At 45.3% G+C, this 22,245-nt stretch overlaps 3 protein-coding genes across 3 annotated transcripts; 1 reads left to right on the forward strand and 2 right to left on the reverse strand.

Moving 5' to 3' along the window:
- Nucleotides 1-7,450: 7,450 nt before the first annotated feature.
- LOC136499729 (pathogenesis-related protein PRB1-2-like) lies at nt 7,451-7,967 on the reverse strand. The gene is made up of 2 exons (XM_066495279.1): nt 7,842-7,967; nt 7,451-7,780 (listed from the first exon to the last, which is right to left on the reverse strand). Exons 1-2 carry the CDS (start codon nt 7,965-7,967, stop codon nt 7,451-7,453), a joined length of 456 nt encoding a protein of 151 aa, XP_066351376.1.
- Nucleotides 7,968-12,552: 4,585 nt separating this feature from the next.
- LOC136501253 (uncharacterized) lies at nt 12,553-14,076 on the forward strand. Its single transcript, XM_066496753.1, has one exon. The coding sequence runs from the start codon at nt 12,894-12,896 to the stop codon at nt 13,905-13,907; it is 1,014 nt and encodes a 337-aa protein (XP_066352850.1). The 5' UTR covers nt 12,553-12,893; the 3' UTR covers nt 13,908-14,076.
- A 1,842-nt stretch (nt 14,077-15,918) lies between these two features.
- Nucleotides 15,919-19,722, reverse strand: LOC136501345 (glutamyl-tRNA reductase-binding protein, chloroplastic-like). The gene is made up of 5 exons (XM_066496854.1): nt 19,319-19,722; nt 18,689-18,769; nt 17,815-17,919; nt 16,889-17,038; nt 15,919-16,330 (listed from the first exon to the last, which is right to left on the reverse strand). Exons 1-5 carry the CDS (start codon nt 19,688-19,690, stop codon nt 16,106-16,108), a joined length of 933 nt encoding a protein of 310 aa, XP_066352951.1. The 5' UTR covers nt 19,691-19,722; the 3' UTR covers nt 15,919-16,105.
- Between the last annotated feature and the right edge of the window lie 2,523 nt (nt 19,723-22,245).

Here is a 22,245-nt window from a genome sequence, read left to right on the forward strand (position 1 = left end):
TGCAACTCTGTGTATGTGATGTGTATTTGCTTAATCATGCGATCTTGGTTGTGATGTTGATTTACCAAGGTCCTTCATGACACTCGGTGGACTACCGGGTTTATATAAGTGAAAGTATGTGCGTGTCAATGTGTTAGCGAGGACAGCCGTACTTGATCTTGTATAAATTGGGTGGTTCTGTCATAGGCTGCACGCTGACCGAACACGCTGGTCGGGGCAACCGAACGCACCTAGGCCAGCGTCCGCTCAACGGATGTGTGCCACATGTCCTCTCCTTCGAACATGAGCTGCAGATCACCAACGGCTAACTGCCAGAGCCCGCGAGGTTAAAGTACGACCAGACATGCCAGGCGTCGATTGGACGCACCATCCTAGTGTCAGGTCATCCGCATGTGTGAGCCATAGAATCAATGAATGGACGTGCTATTAGTATGACCGAACATGCCACCAACGTGGAGTCCGGTCACTTCTAGTAAGGGTCTAGAGACGCATTTCTGTCGCACCTAGATGCCCTTCCTGTTAGGGACCAACATCAAAGCCAACAGGGGTTGTTGAATTAACAACTTCGAGGCCCCTATGAGCGCACATAACAACTCCTCTTCTGGATTAGTGAGAGAGAGAGAGAATACACTACGATAGTGCTTAGATCACATTACAAGTTTAGGGCATTAAAGTTTATAAGTCTTGGTTCACACACTTAGTTCATCACATGGTCACACATTACAGTCTACGTCAAAGTCTAGTGGACATCTTTCAACATAACATAGATGATAACGAATACATGGGTGGCCACATCCATGTATCTATGGGACATGGGATCCTTCACCACTCCTTATCCAACGAAGGTTCGGGAGCATAGAAGAATCCATGCACAGGGGCTACGGTACCTGCAAAACTTAAGATCACACAGGGTGAGTACTCGATTGTACTCCGTAGGACTTACCCAGTATAGTAAACAAAAATTATGCATTTGGGTAGTAGCAAGGATTGTGTAACTTTGCATAAAAGCATTTATACAATAAAGTAAAGGTGATCTATGATGTAGCAGAATTAAGCATCTGGTCCTCCTCCCGCTGTGCGCCAAAACTAAACACCGCCATGCCAGCACTGACCAGACGCAGGAACAGTGTTCCCCATGTGTTCAGTCCTCCTTTGCGGCCAGTGTCTGGTCACAGATCGAGAATGCTCCTCCTCTGTGCAAGACAGACCAGACTCAGAGCTGAGTCCGGTCCTGGGTCCGGTCCAGCCTCTAGTCCCTAGCAACTCCTCCTTCACTTCTCCAAACTTCACCACCCTTGCTCAAATGTTCCAACCACCAACTGTATCACTTTGTGCACATGTGTTAGCATGTTTTCACAAACATTTTCAAGGGTGTTAGCTCTCCACTAGATCTATATGCATATGCAATGAGTTAGAACATCTAGTGTCACTTTGATAACCGCATTTTGATACGAGTTTCACCACTCTTAATAGTACGACTATCTATCCTAAATATGATCATACCCACTAGGTGTCTTGATCACCAAAACAAAATGGCCCTATGGATTTCACCTTTGCCTTGAGCCCATTTTGTTTTTTCTCTTTCTTCTTTTCCAAGCCCGAGCACTTGATCACCATGGCATCACCATCATCATGACCTTCACCATATGCTCCATCACTTGGAATGTACTACCTATCTCATAATCACTAGAGTAATAGGTTAGCACTTAGGGTTTCATCGATTCACCAAAACCAAACTAGAGCTTTCAGATAACTAGCATGCATAGGATGGTAGCTAGACTTGTGTTTTTCAAGCAAAAACTAGAACCTTGCTTATAATGTTGATCTCACGGGGTTTCTAGTGCTTTTGTTGTCTAGCTAATCATGATGCTAAGGATGGTGTTAAAAGTGCAGCTCCGATTGGTATCACGCTTCAAAGGTTATTCTATACACCTTAGCATCACTTAGTAGTGGCAACACTCCCACAAATTTTATATTTATGCATGTGTGCAAAATTGAAACCAAACCATTTGAGCACACATGTAGAGGGAGTTATCACTACCAAGTCAAGTTTTATGGTGCTTATCCAAATCTTGACATAGAGCTTAAATGTTGGACAAGTAGCATAAAATCCAAATCAAGTTAGCAATTTACACTTGTGAGGTGTAGCTTGAAATGAGCTTAATTTCCATATCTTTTTAGAGTTGTCATCAATTACCAAAAAGGGGGAGATTGAAAGGTCCTTGTTTGGTTTTGGTAATTGAGTGAGAACCCTATGTGAACTAATGTGTTTAAATGTGAGATACACTGGTGATTAGTCCATAGGTACACTTGTGTGAGCAACACATGCCATGGAAGTGGAAATAGCTTGGATATGTTGCAAGGCTCACACATGTGATGAAGGAGCTCATTGCATATGAGACATGACATTGAGTCATGTGACTAAGATGGAGAAGATCAAGACAAGACTTGGCTTGATGGACCGGTTGCAAGCGTGAAGGGCAAGTTGGAGGCTTTGGAGCGATGGACCGCGTGGCGGTGACGCTTCAGCAAGACTTGGCGCCAATGGACGAAGGCAACGGTGAAAAGAAAGTGAGGTCAAGATCGATGAACCAACAAGGTCATGTGATGATATGAAGTGGATCATATCATTTGTTGATCAAGGTTGGTGCATGTGTTGCATCAGCATCAATGGAGATGGAATGGAATGCGCAAGGCAAAGGTATATTTGTAGGGCATTTCATTTCATCGGTCATATGTGTGTAGGAAGTTTATTACCGGGTTTAGGATAGATGGTCGTACTATCAAGAGGGGCAAACTTGTTTGCATATCGGTCATCTAATGCCACTCGAGTGATCTAACTTTGCATCGTTGCTAGGATCGAGTGGCGTGGTGATTTAAATGGTTAACTCCTTAAAAATGATTGTAAAAATACTAACACACATACACATGGTGGTGTACACTTGGTGGAGCTAGCACATTTACGAAGGAGAAGGAGTTTGAGTTGGAACGGATCAACTTGGTGAAGAAACGGAGACGAGTCGTATCAATGTGAATGATCGGATGCTGGCTTGAACATGATCGGACTCAGGTTGCCTGCATCCAGTCATGTCGAGCAGTAAGGCATGGTCTCAGGTCTTTGACCAAACCCTAGCGTTGAAGGAGGACCGGACTTGGTGCAGTTACTATTACTGTGTCTGGTCCTGGTGACATGGCGGCATTCTAGCGTGCTAGTGTTGGGCAGAGAGGACCAGACCCTAGGGCACGTCCGGTCACCCACGAACAGACGCGTCCAATCACGGAAATTCTTCTTTCTACCCTCTCTAGAGTCGATTGGACTCCGTGTGGGCTTGAGTCAGGTCGCAGGGTGCCACATCCGATCATTGCTGGCTCAATACGCAGGCGCGCAGGACAAGACGTTGGGGGGCTGCATCCGAAAGTTGCTAGCCGTCTTCGATCATCTCTTTGGCACACGCGTAGAGGGAGCCAACCCTTGGGATCGCATAGCTGAGGTTGAATCATGTGGACATGTGTCAGCGGATGCATGACCGGACGCAGGACCTAGCGCGTCCGATCATCACGACCGGCGCATTCGATCGCCCCAAGTTTTACCCAATGAAGGGGTATAATAGCTCTATTCACTTGGGGGCTATAAAACCAAGCACTAGCCACCCTTGGGCTGGTTGCTGAGCACCCTCACGCCTATGTGGCTTGTGTAGGCGTGCTTAGGTGCCCTCTAACTCACATACGCTTGATAGTGATCATCCGATTGAGTGTGAATGTGATTCTAGTGTGATTGCATCCTAAGGTTGCATCGAGTGGGAGTAGTTGATCGAGTTGTAAACCGGTGGTGCTTGTTACTCTTGGAGGTTGCCACCTGCTAGACGGCTTGGTGGTGGTCTCCATCGAAGCACGCAAAAAACTTGTGCGGTGCTCCGAAGAAGTGATTGTGAGGGGTACCATGCTCACCCCGCGGGAGCCGCGAAGAGTAACACTAGTAGAGCGTGTCATTGAGCTACCCTCACTTGTGGGTGGGTTATTGCGGTGCCCAATGTGTGGGCTTGACGGGTGATGCCAATTAGCCACCGAACCACCCAGAGAACGGTCGACACAATGGGGACTAGCGTGTTGGTAAACACGTGAACCTCGGAAGAAAAATCATCGTGTCATCCTTGTCTCCACGTTGGTTTGCATTCTCCGTTACACAAGCTTGTATTTACATTTCACATATTGTGCTTGTGTAGTTGCTCTTGTAATTAGTTAGCTTATGTAACTTGCTAGTTACCTTCTTGCTTGTGTAGTATAGAAGTAGCTCCCTTTGTTTGACTAATTTGGTTTGAGTAACCTTGTTAGTCACACTGCTTAGTTTGAGTAGCTAAGTAATTTGCGCTCTCTAATTTGGCTTGTATAATCTTGTTATTGAGCATTGCTAGTGAGCTTAGGAGCTTTGTGCTTTTGCTTACTAGTTTGTGTAGGAGCTCCTCCAGTTCCCAAAGTACTAGTTGCATAGGTTTATGTGACCTTACTTCTAGAATTGTTTAGATAAGCTCTAGCTAGCCCGGCATCTTTGTTGCCTAATTACGATCTTTTAAGGTGCTCGATAACTTAGATAGAGGGGTGTAGTCCTGGCTAGACCGATAGTTTTATTTTCGTATTTGTTTTGGATAGCCGGTGCAATTAATTTTAGAAATGACTATTCATCCCCCCTCTAGTCTGTCATCTCGACCCTACAGCAATAGCGTCAGGGAGTGGTTGCGACGTTGTTGGCCCCCTCCTACACGACAAAGAAGCACCAGACGATGCCGAGACAAAGGACGGTGATCCCCTAACATAGAAGCCTTAGGCCAGAACCAAAACCGACTTGTAACATGCCCTGTTTAGGATAAGGGAGGCATGGGCTCCTTAGAAGAGGAGGATCGGGTCCTTGACCGCTCAACCGGACTCAATAGCCAAGAAATCTAGGATAGCACCGTGTAATCCTCTACCATTCTCTCTCAATTTCCACCACTGTAATCCCCTGATTAGGCATTCCTAACACGAAGAACAGCATACTGCTGGATGTAGGGTTCAGAAGCCCGAACTAGGATAAACCGATCTATGTGCCCTGCGTGTTTTTAGTGTCCGAGCCATCGGAGACCCACACACTAACCTCTGATGAACAACCCCGATGCTCATCGTAGTTCGGAACACATGATAATCGAGCCTTTGGTTGCTCACCGGTGGGCTCGCAGACGGCAGGTTGTGTGATGCAGGTAGGGATCATTGCTGGTAGCGTGGGAACGCCGATGTAGTCGACGACGGGGTTCAATTCATGGCATGCCGTGGACGAGGTTGGCCTTGGTGGGGCGGACGAAGACGTGCTCGCAGTTCTCTTGCAGGCTTCAGCTCCTCTCTCAGATGATCACAATGACAATGAGCCTGTACTTCCTACGTACCTTCAAGATAAAGCTTAACTTCCTACTTCCTAGCCTACCCTCATCTTTTTAATTATATATATAGTCCAGGTTTGGGACTGTTATCGGGTTCCAAACTTTCTTGACGTAGAGGTACACATATAGAGTAGACACGGGAGACATGACACGGGAGATATGTGTTGCGTTATTTCTTTAATGAGCAGTAAAAATTTTCCCATCCGTTATAGCCAGTTTTTTTTTAGAAAGGATAGCAAAAACTTCGCAGCAGGTTTTATTAGACGAATAAAATAAAAAGAGAACTGTATAAGTAAATTACAGGGATACAGCCACGCCCCAACAGTCAGAACAACTCGAAACAACCGAACAAAGCAGCACGGGCGTGCGCTGTCCCAGAAGCACAAAAACAAAACATGAACCCAAAAACAACTTCTACCATACTACTGCGTTTATGTGCTTCCCTGCACCCACGTCATTGCCAAGCAGCATTGAACAATGTCATCCTTGCATAACATAGCAACTTGTCTTGGGCTTAGAGTCTTTTTTTTTTTAAATTCTTCTATTTCTTTCCTTTCAGATATTCACCAAAAATAGATTAGGATGTCACCTAGATTCGGTCTCTGGCTTTTATCCACTTTCCTTGTACATTTCCAGCAAAATTTATAAAGCGAACCTATTGTAATCCGTGTTGAGGGCTGATAGATCGAACCACTACTTGATAATTAATTTTTCACATTTCCTTAGTGAACGGGCAATCTTTGCAAAGGTGTAAGGGCAGTCCCAATGAAAGAAACTAGTAATTTCTATAACATAGGATACCACACTAAAAAAGTATTGCTTTCCAACCCATGGTTTCTATGAGTAATAATTATTTTCTCTTTCTCTCTCCCAACTCTATTTTCTTCCTCCAATGAGAGTGCGGCACGAGCCCCCTAAAAACGGGTGGTTTCTCCCCAATGGCGATTTCATGGTTTCTTGGTGCATTGGGTCAAGAGAAGACCTGATTTCTTCATGAGGAAACCATTTCTAGGATTTTTGTTCTCTTTCTTCATTAATTACGTTGCCATGTCAGCGTTTTGCCTACGTGGCAAGTCATTTAATGAGGATAGAAACTATCATCAATACACCATTGGGACTGCCCTAATAGAGTCTACAGGTCGCTTCCACAGTGTGCGGTCCGAAACGTCAGTCCATCCACGCTCCGCTAAGTTATTAGGCTTTTATCCACTTTCCTTCTGCATTTTCACCAAAATTTATAAAGCGAACCTATTGTAATCCATGTTGAGGGCTGATAGATCCAACCACTACTTGATAACTAATTTCTCATGTTTCCTTAGTGAACGGGCAATCTTTGCAAAGGTGTATTGGAGTCTACAGGTCGCTTCCACAGTGTGCAGTCCGAAACGTCAGTCCATCCATGTTTCGTTAAGTTATTAGCCGTTGGGATCCGCTTGTGCAACAAGGTCCATGCAAAGAAGCGATACTTTGGCTCTGCTTTAGACCTCCAAATCGGCCCTATTTTGATTTTGCTAAAAGTTCCATCAAATTGAATTCAATATGCACACTTTGTGGTGTATTCTCCATCCGCCGTCCATCGCCATTTGATTTCATGTTCCATCGCGTTGTTCAGTCTAATGTCCCTAATGGCCTCCCATTAAGTTATAGCCAGGTTTAGGTAGACTATCAAATTCTGGCTTTTATCTTGTTGCAAATGGTCATTTGATACATCCAACCGGTTCAAGTATACTTCGTCACTTATATCTCTAGACTAGAAAAATGTGGAACTTCACATTGCATTTTCCATTTAGAGTAGGGAGGAAGGGTAGAGTACGTCACGGTAAGTACGTTCATCACTAACTCATGGCGTACACACGGCACGTACACTTTTAAACAGTGATGATATTATCAATATCTGTTTATTTTTATTCTAAACTTAAGGTACAAAATACATTATTTATAATGTTACATCTGGATTGCATAGGTAATTAAAGCAAACATGCGTTACATTAGGGTTACCATAGCATAGATAGATAGATAGATATATTTGTAGTACTGGTATATTACCCACCAATTAAGCCAGCAGGCCCATAGAATGGACGCTGGTTGAGAACGTTGCCTGCTGGTGTATAGTAGTAGTTGATGAAAACGCCGCCATTGTCACACTTGACGCGCGCGCAGCCGATGGCCTTGGTATCGCGCCAAACCACCTGGGTGTAGTGCCCACACCTGAGCTCCTCCGGCCGTCCAACCATGCACGTGCCACTCGCGGCGTCGAAGTTTCTCTTCTCATTGTCCACCCACCATGTCTGCACGGTCTCGGCCACCGTCAGGTCGCTGCCAGGTGTGCCCACCATGATGTTTTCACCGTAGCCCAAGCTGTCGCGCGTGGCCTGGTCCGTGTGGGTGAGCCCACAGTCAGCGGCACGTACCGCCGCGTAGGCGCGCGCGTACCTCGCCGCGGTCTCGTCCCAGACCACGTCCTAGCTCGACGCCCACCTCGCGACGGGCGGCGTTGTGGAGCGACACGAACTCCTGGTCCTGTGCTGTGGTCTGAGCCATGGAGATGGAGGCCGCCATAGCCATGCAGAGCACAAGCACAAAGGCTGCTGTAACTGCCGCTTTGGTTGTCTCCATAAATACCTGGCTAGCGCTGGCTTAATTTGCACTGGACCAATAGGAAACTCTGATGAAAGATGTGAGTCTCGATCTGTGATTGTGTACGTACGTGTGTCTTTTTGTTGTGTTTGTGTGAGTTTAACTCAATGATCGAGGTGCTTATTTATAGCCGATGGAGAGAGGAGGAAGCTCGTGTCTAGTAATAAAAGAGCATTTAAAACATGCATGGTTTGTTCTACGCTGCCTTTGACACACACACACACAGAGAGAGAGAGAGAGAGAGAGATATATAGATATAGATATAGATATAGATATATATAGATATAGATATATATATATTTTTTGAAAATGGTTAATCAACTGCGCTTGTTGTTGGTTTCTAACATAGAGATCAAGAATCTGCGACTGCTGTCTCTCAGAGTCTTTTCTGAATTCTGCTATGGCCGTATGCATACATGCACAAGTTAGTATTTCCCCGTATTTAATTTATATGATGACCTCGTTAGGCCAATCTCAATAAGTAGTTTCATGGCGCGTTGTTTTCAAGACTACCATGTTGTATAGAATAAAATAAAATATAGATGAAACACCTACTCTCAATAAACTATATGAAAAACCCCACCTACAAGTGTTATAGTCGTGCTTTGCTTGTCTTTGACCGGATTGCTTTCTTACACTAATTTTTTTATAATGCTAGGAAGCGGGCGTCTGTCCGCCTAGACGCTCCGTTGGTGGGCCACGACGCCAGCCCAACTACCCCCTCCTATCCACTCAGGAGTTTCTAAAAAAATTACTCTCGTCCAGTCACTCCATCCGCTCGTCCACTCGCTACTATCCGCTCTAGGGGCAATGGCCACCGCGAGGACCAGGCGGAGGCACCCACAACGTCCTCCACTGCCTAGGGTGGAGCGGTGCGGTCGGTTGCCTCCGAGGCGCAGCGCTTGTCACTAGCCCTACCAGGCGCGGTGCGCGGCCCCTCTCACAGTCGCGACGCTTGGCTTCTAGCCCTACCAGGCGCGGCTCGCGACTGCCCTCTCCCAATCGTGCAGCCGCTGCCTCTCCGCCACGTCGCAGAGCCGTCGCCACCGGGCCGCTGACTCCGATGAACTCCACACGCTGACAAGCCTCTATTCTCCCAAGCAGCAAGGAATTGTTGCACTAAAAGCACATGTTGCAAGTGTATGTTTTATGTGTTTCAGATGTTTCTAAGATATGTTGAGTGTTTTCATATTGATGTTACAAAAAAAAGGTATATTGGGATGTAGCATATGTTGCAATGGTTGTACACATATATTGCAAACATTTGTTCCCATTTATTTATCTGTTTTTCATACGTATGTTGCAAGCATGTTTATCTGGATGTTGCATATATATGTTTTACATATATGTTGTAAGTGTTTTATCTAGATGTCGTGTATGTATGCAATAGTTTTCAAGTATTTTTGGGTGTTTTTACAAGTATTTTAGATGTATGTTTCAAGTGTTTTATCTGTCTTCTTTTGTATGTTTCCAGTGTTGTATTTGGATGTTTTAAAAGTAGATCGGGTGTTGTACATGGGATGCGCGTGGGAAACGGAAAGGGCGCAGCGGTCTCCGTGAGGGCGACGTCTGGGCGTCGTGGCCCACTTGTGGGCACGCGAAATGCAAGCGTGAGCGGTGATGTCCGAGCAGCACGGGCCCCACGTGGACGCGAAATGGGGGCGATTACCGCCGCGAGCATCCGTCTGGACAACTAGGCGCTAGCAGTTGCATAATTTTTTTTTCCTAAACTTGGGTATAGGATAGTCAATTAGCACTTTATTATAAACGGACGAAAACAAATAATATCACGACTTATTTGGTGTACCGATTCTATTCAGAACTATTTGGAGAAATATCATTCAAGAACTGTATAGCACTGGGCGACAATTTAGGATTGTCTCAACTGTACAAGGCCCATAAAGCTAATGACGCCGGGCCGATCCAGTTTGATTCTTCTGCTACCAAGCCAGCCCACCGTGAGTGGAGGACTGCAGCGAAACTTAGGCCAACTCACACCGGCTCTGGCAGTCTGGCTTCTCACACCGGACTGCAGAGAACATAGAAGTCGCTATATCAATAGTCGTTTGCTCAGTAAGCTGGAACATATGTAATCACTGTGTGCCATCACTGCCGGTTATGGCCGGTGTGGGTTCAACCGATCCGGCATGGTAGATTACCGGAGCCATGAACCGGCAGTGATAACCTATTTTACAAAAAAAAATATATTTTTTTATTTGATATCGGATTAAGATAAACCTATATCAAAATTGTAGAGTTGAAAGAGATCTAAAACTTTGTGGTTCACAACTTCTGATTTGAGATGGTTTACAAGTCCAAATATGCAATATAAGTTCTCATAACAGATTTGAGACGATTAACAATGTTAAATAGAAATGAAGTCAACCTCAAAGTTGTAGTACTCGACGAGATCTACAATTTTGCAGCTAACAACTTTTTCATTTAAGATAATTTTGAGTGTCAAATATATAATATAAGATTAAAAATTGTGTAGTTAAAAAGATAGCGCTAGCTATATAATCACATTTGTTGCATAGCTCAATGGTATGTGTGCTCGAGGGGACGTTTACGTTGAGATGATCTGAGTCCGAATTTTGAGAAACACATATTTTTTATTTTTTACCAATTATCATTGTTGGTTCTTGACCTGCATCAGTGCTGATTGCCCACTGTTGGAGCCAAATCGGGCATTGATAGTTGTCGATTCTTGACCCGACAGTGATGAGGCTGCCCCATCACTGTCGATTGCCCAATGTCGGAGCCAAATCCGACAATAATAGGGGATTTAGACCCAGCGGTGATTATGAAATCTGGCGTAGTCACTTGCGTTGACATTAGATTTGGCCAACATAGGCTAGATAGCTCAAGGCCGCAAATAGTCTAGAAAACTAGATACATAGTGGAAGGAGGTCTAAGTGATATGGCCGATTCATTGCTCATTCTTCAGCCCTCGCGAACACTTCCCTAAAAGACCCATTGGAGAGATGCACAGCGAGGTGCCCAAGCATAAGCAATGCACCTAGAAGTTAAGAATGGGGGCAAATCTCATCACGAGAAGTGATGGACAAGGGTGTTGGAAGAGCTTGATGGTGTAGAAGCTAGAAAGTATAGATAGGTATGCTTTTGAGCATTGGATAGATGGATTTCTGAGTCGGCCATGATTCACTCATATAAATAGTGGGGTGATCTTGTTTTACTAGGGAATTTATTCCACACATGTTGGCAGGGGCGGATTCAGAACGGGGCTGCGCCCCAGGCTGAGCTGCTGATTCACGTTCAAAATAGTCTGATCTTGCTTCATAGGCCTCCTTTTGTCTAATTAAGATCATAGTTTTTTTAGGCTAAACACCACATATGTTAAAGGGGCTACATAGACTCACCCCGGGCTACAGCTCGGGCAGCCCGGGCCCTGAATCCACCCCTGTATGTTGGTATTTCTTATGCTCACGTAGAGAATTCCGCAAGCACACAGAATATATTACTTTAGAGCTTCCAAGATATCGTTATTTGTTTTATCGTCACTTTCGTCGCTCAGCTTTAGCCTATGACACTGTCCTCTGCTACCTTAAATGATGGTCTCAACGCCACCCTTATACGCTAGTACCAAATATTTGGAGACACCAAAATTTTTTCGTGGTCTCGGTGACTCGCCGGTCACCCTTAATCAGCGTTGAGGTGGGTTGAATATTCCTCTTTCATCCGTCAAGCCTTACAATCCTGCGAGCTTGCCTCACACTACCCGAACACTTGATCTCTAAGCCAGTAGAACTCAAGAACCACCCCACGCCCTGTATTCACTAAAATTGCTCTTTGCCTTCCTCTAGTGGGGGTGAGCAGAAGAGCCTCCTCACAGACTCCTTGTGCTTCTACGAAGCCGATCTCTAAACCATCTAGAGGTGAAAATATCCAAAAGTAACAAGCAAATCTATTTACAAATCAATCACCTAGCACGACTCGATTAATATCTCGATGCAACGTACTAAAAATGCTCACCCACTCTCCAAATTATGCTTATCTGGCAAATGTACGAGAGGGAAGGTAGAAATAAGGCTCTCACGGTCTCACCTGCAAGTTCTGATTTGCTAGCGTGCCTCGTTGAATTCCACAAGTTCGTCAACAATGCATGGACCAAGCATTGGTTTTGTACTGTTAAATCTTGTGTCACGAAGCGCGTGTTCAGTTCCACCCCAAAATCCAAAAAAGTGCTACAGTACCTATCACATCGAATGTTTACGGTCATGCATGGAGCATTAAATGTAGACGAAAAAAAACTAATTGCATAGTTTGGTGGGAAATTGCGAGACGAACGTTTTGAGCCTAATTAGTCCATGTTTGAACACTAATTGCCAAATAAAAACGAATGTGCTACGGTAACCTAAAATTCCAACTTACTGGAACTCAACACGCTCAAAGTCACAATCGGTTGGGAACTAGTGGGATCTGCAAGTACTTGGGCGTATATTTTTCTCCGCAGCCGGCAGTTGCATTGCATCAAGGAGACGGACAAGACAAGCATGTGCCCCGCTCGCCGGATCCAGAAGACATCCATGCTGCCGTCCGATCTCATGTAAAGAACCTTCCTTCCATGTTCCATGTCGTCTCCAACATGCGCTTATTCCCCTCCCCGGCTCCTTCTCCAATCTCCACTCCGCACCCTCCCTCCCAGTCAAAAAGTCCAATTCCCTGACCCTCGACCGCCGCTTCCCTTACAAAAGCCTCACCAATCCATCCATAATCCATTGTCCTGGTCCCTTCCACCACGCGCTAACGACTAGCCGCCAGCCGGCCTCTCTCCCCACTTTCTCCTCGCTCCGATCCCCTTTCTCTTGAGACCGACCAGGACCAGCCATGGCCATGGATGCCCCGGCCGCCGCCGCCACCACGAGCCAGCAGCCGCCCTCGCCGCCGGGCTTCTTGACGTTCCTGAAGCACGGCGCCGTCCTCCCGGCCCGGAACGGCGCGCTCTTCGCCCCGCTGCTGGTCCTCACGGCGGCCCTCGCCGCGGCGCTGCTCCTCGGCAACGCCCTATCCGTGCAGCCGCTGGCGGCCGCCGTGCTTCTCGACGCGGACGCCATCAGCCGCGTGGACCCGGCCACCGCCGCGTACCGGGACCTCGTGAGGGCCCTCCAGTCCGACCTCCGGCTCCTGCTGCTCGCCATCGGAGCCTGCCTCCTGGGCGCCGTGGTGGCCGGGTCCGCCATCAAGATCGCCACCGTCTTCGCCGCCGTCGCCGCCTTCTCCGCCGCCGCCGCCGACGGCGACGGGCGCGCCGCCACCGTGTCCGCGGCGCTCGGCGCGGCGAAGGGCAACATCTGGGGCCCCATACTGACCGTCGCGTTCGGATACGTCCTGGAGCTGGCCTGCGCCGCCGCCATCGTCGCCCTGGCCGTGCTCGCGGTGGTCCTCCTCGACTACTCCCTCCTGCTCCTCTTCCTCGACACGCTGCTGGCTCTCCTGGCCGTGCTCTTCCTCGTCTACCTCACCGTCGTCTGCACCGTGGCCGTGGCCGTGTCCGCGGCGGAGCCCGGGCGGCGCGGCGCCGGCGCGGTGGGGCGCGCGTGGCGGCTCATGCGGGGCCGGGGCGCGCAGGCCGTGGTGTACGTGGTCGCCACGTGCGCGCTCGGCGCCGCGGTGTCGCCCGTGTACACGCTCGCGCTCAGCTGGTGGCCCCGCAGCGCCGCCGCCGGGGTGGCCGCGGGCGTCGCCTACGTGCTGCTGCTCGGCGCCGTGGAGGTGTTCTCCGTCGCCGCCGTCACCGCCTACTACTTCGAGTGCAGGGAGAGCGTGGAGGAAGTGGAGGAGATCATGGCGGGCCATAGGTACATCAAGCTGCCCAATGAGGACGAAGCCGCCAACATCTGACTAAATCATTTTCTTGTTCTTGTGGATGGAAAATTCTTTCAACGATTGTATCTGCCAGGCACACTGATGTTAGTAGTATTACTGTTTGGGTAATTGATTGTTGATTGAAAAGGTAGAACCAGAATATATAGCATATGAATTGACAAATTACAGATTGCATTTTTCCGGTGCCATTCTGCGTACACAGGTTTCATCTACAACATCTCGCGAAATGGAATCTCTGAATATTGGAACGAGTATTACCGCAAAATCTTCCATTCCTATGCAGATAGGAGCTAAAATCGGCAGAAGAGAGCTTATGCACTAAAAAACATGAGGCAGCTAGTGCAATTACCACAAAGCAGATAAGAGTACCCTGCAAGTTGCTGATGAGGAGTCAGGGCACTCCCAATGCAGAAACCACTATAGTTTCTATGGATATTAATTGTACTGTCACCTAAGCGTTTTGCTGATGTGGCAAGGTAGTTATTGAAGAGAGAGAACAAAAATCATAGAAACTGGGTCTAAGTTAGAAACCATGTCTACACGAGAACCAAGACATGAAGGAATGTGATTGGTAGAGAATGAAGAGAGAGTGTATGTGATTGGATAAAAAGTTGTTCTGTAGAAACTATCCATTGAAACCATGGTTTCTATATATAGTGTCTATGAAAATTAATAGGTATAGAAACTATATGTAGTTTTTAGCATTGGGACTGCCCTCATGCCACAGATTGATGGAGCAGTGGTTTTAGGCAGGGCAATAAAGAAAGCCGCTGGCTGACGGTTTCTTGTCACACCATATACAACGGCGTGATAATAATACTGATGAAATATGAACTCAAATCACTCAAAAAGGCATCGCGAAAATCGCGGCAAAAATTCTACGGTACCTTTGATTCTTTCTTCACGTCCACGGGAACGAACGCGCTGCGAATATGCCCGACGACTAGTACCACTAACGGCACGGCACGCAGCAGGAAAGAATGCGATTCGACGGACCACTGAATCTGAAAAGCATAGCATGTCGTTTTCAGAGACTCAAAATAAGGCGGCCGGTTTTAAATACCGTGGAATCATGGTACTCCAGTTTCCCGTGGAGCAAAGGATGAATATGATTCCACTAATCCATCATAGGTTGCTATCAGCTAAGACGATGAGAGTCCAGAACAGGCTCAGCTCCGACCTGTATTTCGCCAATCAGATCACTTTGATGACATTTCTGCACCCTTTTACGTGTGCTCAACAGCTACTTTCCAACTTTTACTCCGAGAGTTAAAGAATGAACACACAAAAAAAAATCTGGGATTCAGGAAATTTTTTCGGGCATGAACGTCGATCTGCTATAGAAATTTCATGGCCTAGAAAATTCTATTCTGCTCACGGGTACATCGCTAGTACTCATGGCATGTGCACCTTCATGTTCACGGCATAGGAATCAGATGGTTAGAATTTCTCCCACATGAAAACCCACTGACCTCCCTCCAATCATGCCTTGCAAGCTCTTACCCGCATGTTTCTTGCACATGTAGGAAATCACAAGGTAAGAGATCTTCAGCATTATCTAAAATACATACATGACTCTGATCGTACGTAGTAATGCCAACTGGGCACAGTCACATGCCCACACTGGGAAGACCCCCTTCTTTCTTTTTTCTGTAGCAATTGCTTATTTTGCTAACTGAACAATTTAATTATATTATGTATTGAACTGACATCATGCAGCATATGCTGCAATGAATAATTGTCACACACTAAAAAAAATTCATGGCTAAGCAGTTAAATAGAAGTTTTACACTCTGGCTAACCATGTGATTTTCTAATACATGAGAATACCAATGGAATGCTTATCAGATGCTTTAGCTACTACTACTATGATGTGAATTCTCCAGGCATTTTGCATGCTAAAACCAAGCTTTACATTCAGAGGACACATGGCCAAAAAGTAACAACCTTACCAGAGAGCATGGTTTTCATGTGACATCTAATTTACTTCTCATCTCATGGTCCAGAGTTATTATTACGGTCAAAATTTATTGCTCTTCTCAAATAAATTACTATCACATAATTCATGATGTCAATTGCATCAAATGTATTTGGTACAGAAAAAAATAACCAGTATATAAGACAAACAATACATGTTAAAAGGAACCAAAACTTCACACTATACTCCTCTGAATAACAAAAGATAATCGACCACGGAAATAGAATTCACACTGCTATCTGACCTTCTTCAAGAACTGCACCTTCTCAAACTCTGGACTGGCATAGCTCTTCTCCACCTCCCATGCATGATGAGACATCATGTTGAATGACGATTTTACCCCCTTCTCATCAGAGACCTCCCTTGAAAAAGGGATCCGAACAGCAAAGACACCTTCCCCAGAATGAACATGAAAATCGAAACCTAGCCTGTCAACCCATATCATCTTCACATCTGCCACCTGTCACCACAGGACAATATGAATTCCTGAGATGCAAATCTGACTACAGACCATGTACTCTGTTTGGAAAAGCAGGGCTGCTCTAGGCATTTTGTGAACTTTGTTCAAATTACACCAAATGCCAAGGATTTGGATCCTGATCCCCTCTATCCAAAACATGCCCTAAAAATAAAATTCTCATAAGACAGCATAAGGGATTATTGTGAGCTGTTGATAATAGCCAGTCATCCAACTTTCGGATTGAAAAAGTACATACATTTCACATCAGCCTAAAAGGTGGATTCTACAAAACATGAAACAAGCACTTCCATTCCTTGGCATTGGCATCTATTCTAACAAGGGGCAAAACAATACCAAATTATGTACTTTTGACCCACTATTGGAATATTTTACTCAAAATGAGGTAATTTGATTATATAGTTCATAAATAATACAAAGACCAAAAAAATCAATTTCATTGTTTTAAGATACCTATCAAGAAGCAGAGAGCTTTCACTGGTTTCGCAAAAATGTATCTTGCAAGAAATAAAGCAGTAGGAAAATTAAGGAGATCAGTACCTGTAAATCTGATTCGACATATATGCTGTATATCCTATGGACGTCTTCAGCATTTTTGCTGTTAAATTCCTCCACGATGTTTTCAGCAAAATTGCGCAGAGGATCAGGTTCTGCACTGGTGTACTCCGATGGAACTACCCACATACCGTCCTGAATGGACAGAATAAATCACCAGGCAGCAGAATTGCATAGTTTAGCGAATCTTTAGTGTCAAACAATCCTAAGTGCTAAGAGGATAGAAAGTAAAGTGTGGAAGCATTTTATTTTTATTGCAGCATATTGGAGAGAGAGCGCCAGGCTCTTTGACTTGCATAATCTTCAAGGGTCAAGAGAACATTTGAGTAATCCATACTACTTATAAAGTTTCAATTTGGCAAATTAAGAAGATCATAACCAAGCATTGTTGTCGCTCATTCTACAAATATAAAATATTTATGATTCTAATCCCCTCTTTTAATCTTTTAATATAATAGTGCCAACGTAATATGCACTTACCATTGGTTAATTACAAGATAGTTATGATGTCTGCAAAATATTTTCAGGAATTGTCGTGTAAATAATAAATTGTGACAAATTCGGCCAAAAAAGCCCATTGTGCTAGGTGGGCCTAGGGCCTTCGGGTGGCTAACCAATCAGCAATAATTGAAACTCAGTCCATGGATAACTCAGTGCAATTTCTACCTTCTCATTATTCCCACGAGTGTTGGAAAATGTGAGCACGTATAACTGTTGTAAATGAAGAAAATTAGGATTTCTTTCCTTCAGATTCAAACGGAAACCAAGCGATTTCATAGTCAAATGATAAACAATCTACTCCAGTAGGAGTACTATAATAAGAGCTCTGAGTTTCACTTGTTTATGATACGAAAAACAAAAAAAAACAATTTAAAGAGAATAAAAAAATTGAATAAAAGATTATGTTCTACCTCATTGAAATCTTCCATGTGCAAGATCCGATCAACAGAAATTAAATACAAAAGATCTTGATCAATCTCTTCCCCAAATTTCTTTTGCCACCTAGTAGAAAGCTTCTGCATAATTTAACAAACAATACAAAGTATTGGTCCAACCATGCTCAAGTGCTTTGGTTAAAAACAAATAAAAACAAAACTACACTCAAGCATGGGAAGCAATGGTGGCTCAGAGCCTCAGAATGAGTCAAAGAAAAAATTATGGAAAAAGATAGTTCATTTACAACATAGTATATTAGGACATGCCGTGGGTGGACTGTGGACACACTGCCATTATAGACAGTGGCTAATTGGTGTCCTATGTCCGATGGAGGGCCCAGGAGAGGACCTGGCCCACCCAGGCTGGCATTCCAATAAGGCCTCAGGCGCCCTGGTGGGCCCAAAGCAGACCCAGTGTGAACAGTATCCGCGGGTACTGTAGCTCCGCATGTGCTGTTCACCCGTGATACTGTAGCCCCGCCATCAGAGATTGATTAGATAGGAGTTTGGTTTGTTTAGGAAAGGAGGATCCATATCTAATAAGGACTTCCCTCGTTAGATTACTTATGATACAGTCTTCACGGGACTAAAAGTACAGGGGCTATATAATCATTGGAATCAAGCAAGAACAGCCTAAGGGCTTCCCTATCCCTCTCCCTTCTCCCTCTGTTGCGCCTCCTCCTCCTCTTCTCCCCCTGCGCCGTCCCCTCTTCCTCCCCTAAACCTAGCCGCCGCCACCATAACCGCAGCCACCCCCAGCCCTAGCAGCCCCAGCCAAGCATAGTAATTTGTGGTGCCTTCACAACAAAATTCATGTCTTTAGCAAAATGCAGCACGCTAATAATTTTACCTTCAGCACAGACTCATCACTAGGCTTAGATAAGGCACCAAGCATAGTACATTGTGGTGTCCTAGCCCCACTCTGTTGAAACTGCAGCCACCAAGAAAGGAATGGTAAGCATATATATAAATAAAAGAACCACACTGCTACCAGTGAAGACACTTATTTCATACAAAAGAGAAGCATGAGAATTCAAATATTTTTGGCAAAGTAGTTCCATTATAACACTAATCAACCTTCTTAATGAAACATGTTTTGCAAAGTCAAACAGTAAATAAGTCGCAAAGTTCCATTCTTTGCATGATTTTCTTAACACCCTTACTATGTAATTTGTCCAACATAAAAAAAATTACAAATAATGTAACAGTCAAGAACTTCAATCTAATTCCCACATCACATAGTTAGGCAAGCTTCTATCGATGTGGATTGCATATTGAAACCAGAAATGCAAGCTATTTCATACAACTCTAGAATCCGTGAGCATTTCGCATAGTTACCTCAACACGGAACGCCAGATAAGAAGATGAAAAAGGAAAACTGAATCTTTCCCAGGCTTGACACTACCTTAGCACAGGAATTGTATCTTATAGAACCCCTAAAAACCCAAACTTTATGAGGAGCCGAGCAGCGTCCCCTCACCTCGACGTGGAAGCTGGACGGCGCATCGGGTGCGGCGACCCCCGCGGCAGCCAGGCAGAGAGCGGGCGCACCGGCAGCATCCGTGACGAAGCGCGCGCCGACGCCGAGAGGCCAACCGTCGGGGCCCACCACGGAGAGCGTCCCAGACGCGGCAAGCTCCACGACCGTCCGCGCTACCTCCGCTGCCGACGGTCGCACCCGCGCCGCGGACACCGGTGCCGCTGCGGCCGCCGACGCCGCGGCTACCACCACCCGAACCCCGTGCCTCGCCGTCGCAGAGGAAACGGAGCGCAGGGAAGCCGGCTTCTTTGTGAAGAGGGTGCCGGGGGAGGGGAGCCGCGATGAGAGGAGGGAAGGCGAAGACGACGACATGGCCAGAAAATTGGAGGTTCAGATTTGGTAGGGGATCTTGAGGGGTCCGATTGTGAGTAGATAGGCGTCCAAACAGTCAACGGTCAAATGTGCCTTTTTTAAAACAGCAAATATGCAATTTCATCACTACCTGCATCGTCTTATCATTTACTAAAGCCCTATTTAAATTCATTAGCGGCTCCTAGCTAGCTATAGCTAAAAACACTTCTAACACATGGAATGGCAGAACTTTTGATCTTAATCTTTTACGGCAAATCTTTAGATATTCAAACATTACATCTTAGTGTTTAAATGCATGGTAAAATTTTAGTACCGTACCAAACAAAAGACTGATTTGCCCTTGTTATCTTCTTCCTCTGCTCGTCCGTACATCAAGCTCATGCACATCGGCTGCGCGTGAGGGGCAAGCAGCGGCCTCACTGGCGTGCCCTGCTCCTCCCAAGCAGCCAACGGCTTCCCTGCCCCGGTGGCCCGCCTCACCGCCCTGCCCCGTTGCCTCGTGCGTGGCCAGCCACCACGTTTTGTGCCGCCCTGGGAAGCCCTAGCTCGAGCTTGTCGTGGCTGTCCATGCCCCGCCCAGCTCCGACGCCCGCCCCGCCTAGATCCGGCGGCCACGCCCCGTCGCCCTGCACCTTTGCCCCGCGCACGGCCCGCCACTGCGTCCTGCGCCGCCATGGGAAGCCCTAGCTCGAGCTTGTCGTGGTGGCCAGCGCCCCGCCCAGATCCGGCGGCCGCACCCCACCCTACTCCAGCGTCGCACCCCTGCAGGTCAGCTGCTCCAACGCCCAAGAGACCACGCGCGCGAGACAGAGACCACGCGCGCGGGGGTAGTGGGCGTCCTGCTCCCGCCCCAACGCGTTTTTGTCCAACTTTGGGCCTCTTGGGTCCCAAATGCCAAAAAGTTTAGCGGCTCAGGTTTTGCTCTTTTTTTGCCCATGCTGTTTATATCCATTTTGCCAAAAAATGGACTAAAATAGCAAAAGTTTTGGCAAAAGAGGGGAAATAAACAGGGCCTAACTAGGAGAATACCCCGCACGTTGCTACAAGGATTCTATATAATTTAAAAAAAATAGACTATTTATATTTATAGTTATATGAATAAAACTATCTTAAATTAATTTTGGTGAATGGTTTGACACATCGATGTGGACAACTAAATGTATGTTAGTGAATGAAGAGATAACTATCATAATTACATGTGCTGGCTATAATTGCAAGTTGTGGTTGATTGTTGATATGGATAGCTTGCATGTTGAGAGAAATCTCTAGTGGGGTTTAGCTTTATAAGAGTATAGGATAACTAGAATAATTTCTATATTCACTTATTACAGTGCCAACTAAGCAAAATAGTAATATGACATTGGAATTAGAGAAGAGAAAGAAGGAAATAATTTCTTGATAATTTTTTTTACGAGACCCAGCTATAGACGCAGATGCTCACAAACACGAGCGCACACTCACCCCTAAGAACGCATGCACACGCACCATACCCCTATAAACACCTCCAAAGAACTGAGTTGGACTAGCAAATCTCGAGATTGACGAAGCTACCACAGGCGCCTTGCTGTCGATAGGCACGTCGCCTACCACTGCAATAATAGCGCCATTAAATCTTAGAATAAATCCAGAAAAATACGATCACTCATATAAAAAAATTATGTCTACATAAGAAAAAAGACATGTGATTGAACACAATTTTTTTTAAAAAACTAACTATTAAAAATATGGTTTTTATATATAGTGTCTATATAATTTAATAGGCATAGAAACTACATATAATTTTTAGCATTGGGAGTGCCATAATAGCTCATAGTTGTTAGTTGGTATTAGCTAACAATTAGCTAAATTATTAGTTAATCTTATTTGGATTAGGTACTACTCCCTCCGTTTCAAATTATAAGCCGCTTTTGATTTTTCTGGTTTATCCATTTTACTATATATCTAGACATAGTATTATATTTAGATGCATAGCAAAATAGATATACTAAAAAAAAGTTAAAGCTACTTATAATTTAAAACGGAGGGAGCAATTATTATTAACTAACTATTAACTTCATGGATTCAAACAGGGTGTAAGATCTTCCAGATGGATCTAATGTGATCTGGAATTTTTGCATGTTTGCACAAGATCTTCAATTTACATGTGACTATTTAAAACATGCTTTAAGCGGTAATTAAGCAACCGAGAGAGAGGGCCTGAGAGGAGATTTTTAAGAAAAGAAAAATAAAAAATTATTTAAATACATATACATTTAGTGGCATAATCTCACCATGTTAGAGCATGATTAATAATAGAGCCAAGTGCTTGTCTATAAGTTAAAGTTGTAAGAGCCAAGTTGTCGGTGTTTCAAACAAACACCAACTAGTAAATTTATAATTGTTGCGTGTTAGGCTCGGTGGTGTACTAAAGGACACAAGGTTTATACTGGTTCGGGCAGAATGTCCCTACGCCCAGTTTGCTGCTGCTCGTGTTATTAGTACCGAAAAAGGTTCGTAGTAGGGAGTACAAACGATCGAGAGAGGGACGGATCCCAAGTCTCTGAAGGTCGAAACAA

This window comes from Miscanthus floridulus, chromosome 13 (assembly GCF_019320115.1).
Source record: "Miscanthus floridulus cultivar M001 chromosome 13, ASM1932011v1, whole genome shotgun sequence".
In the NCBI taxonomy this organism is placed as follows: Eukaryota; Viridiplantae; Streptophyta; class Magnoliopsida; order Poales; family Poaceae; genus Miscanthus; species Miscanthus floridulus.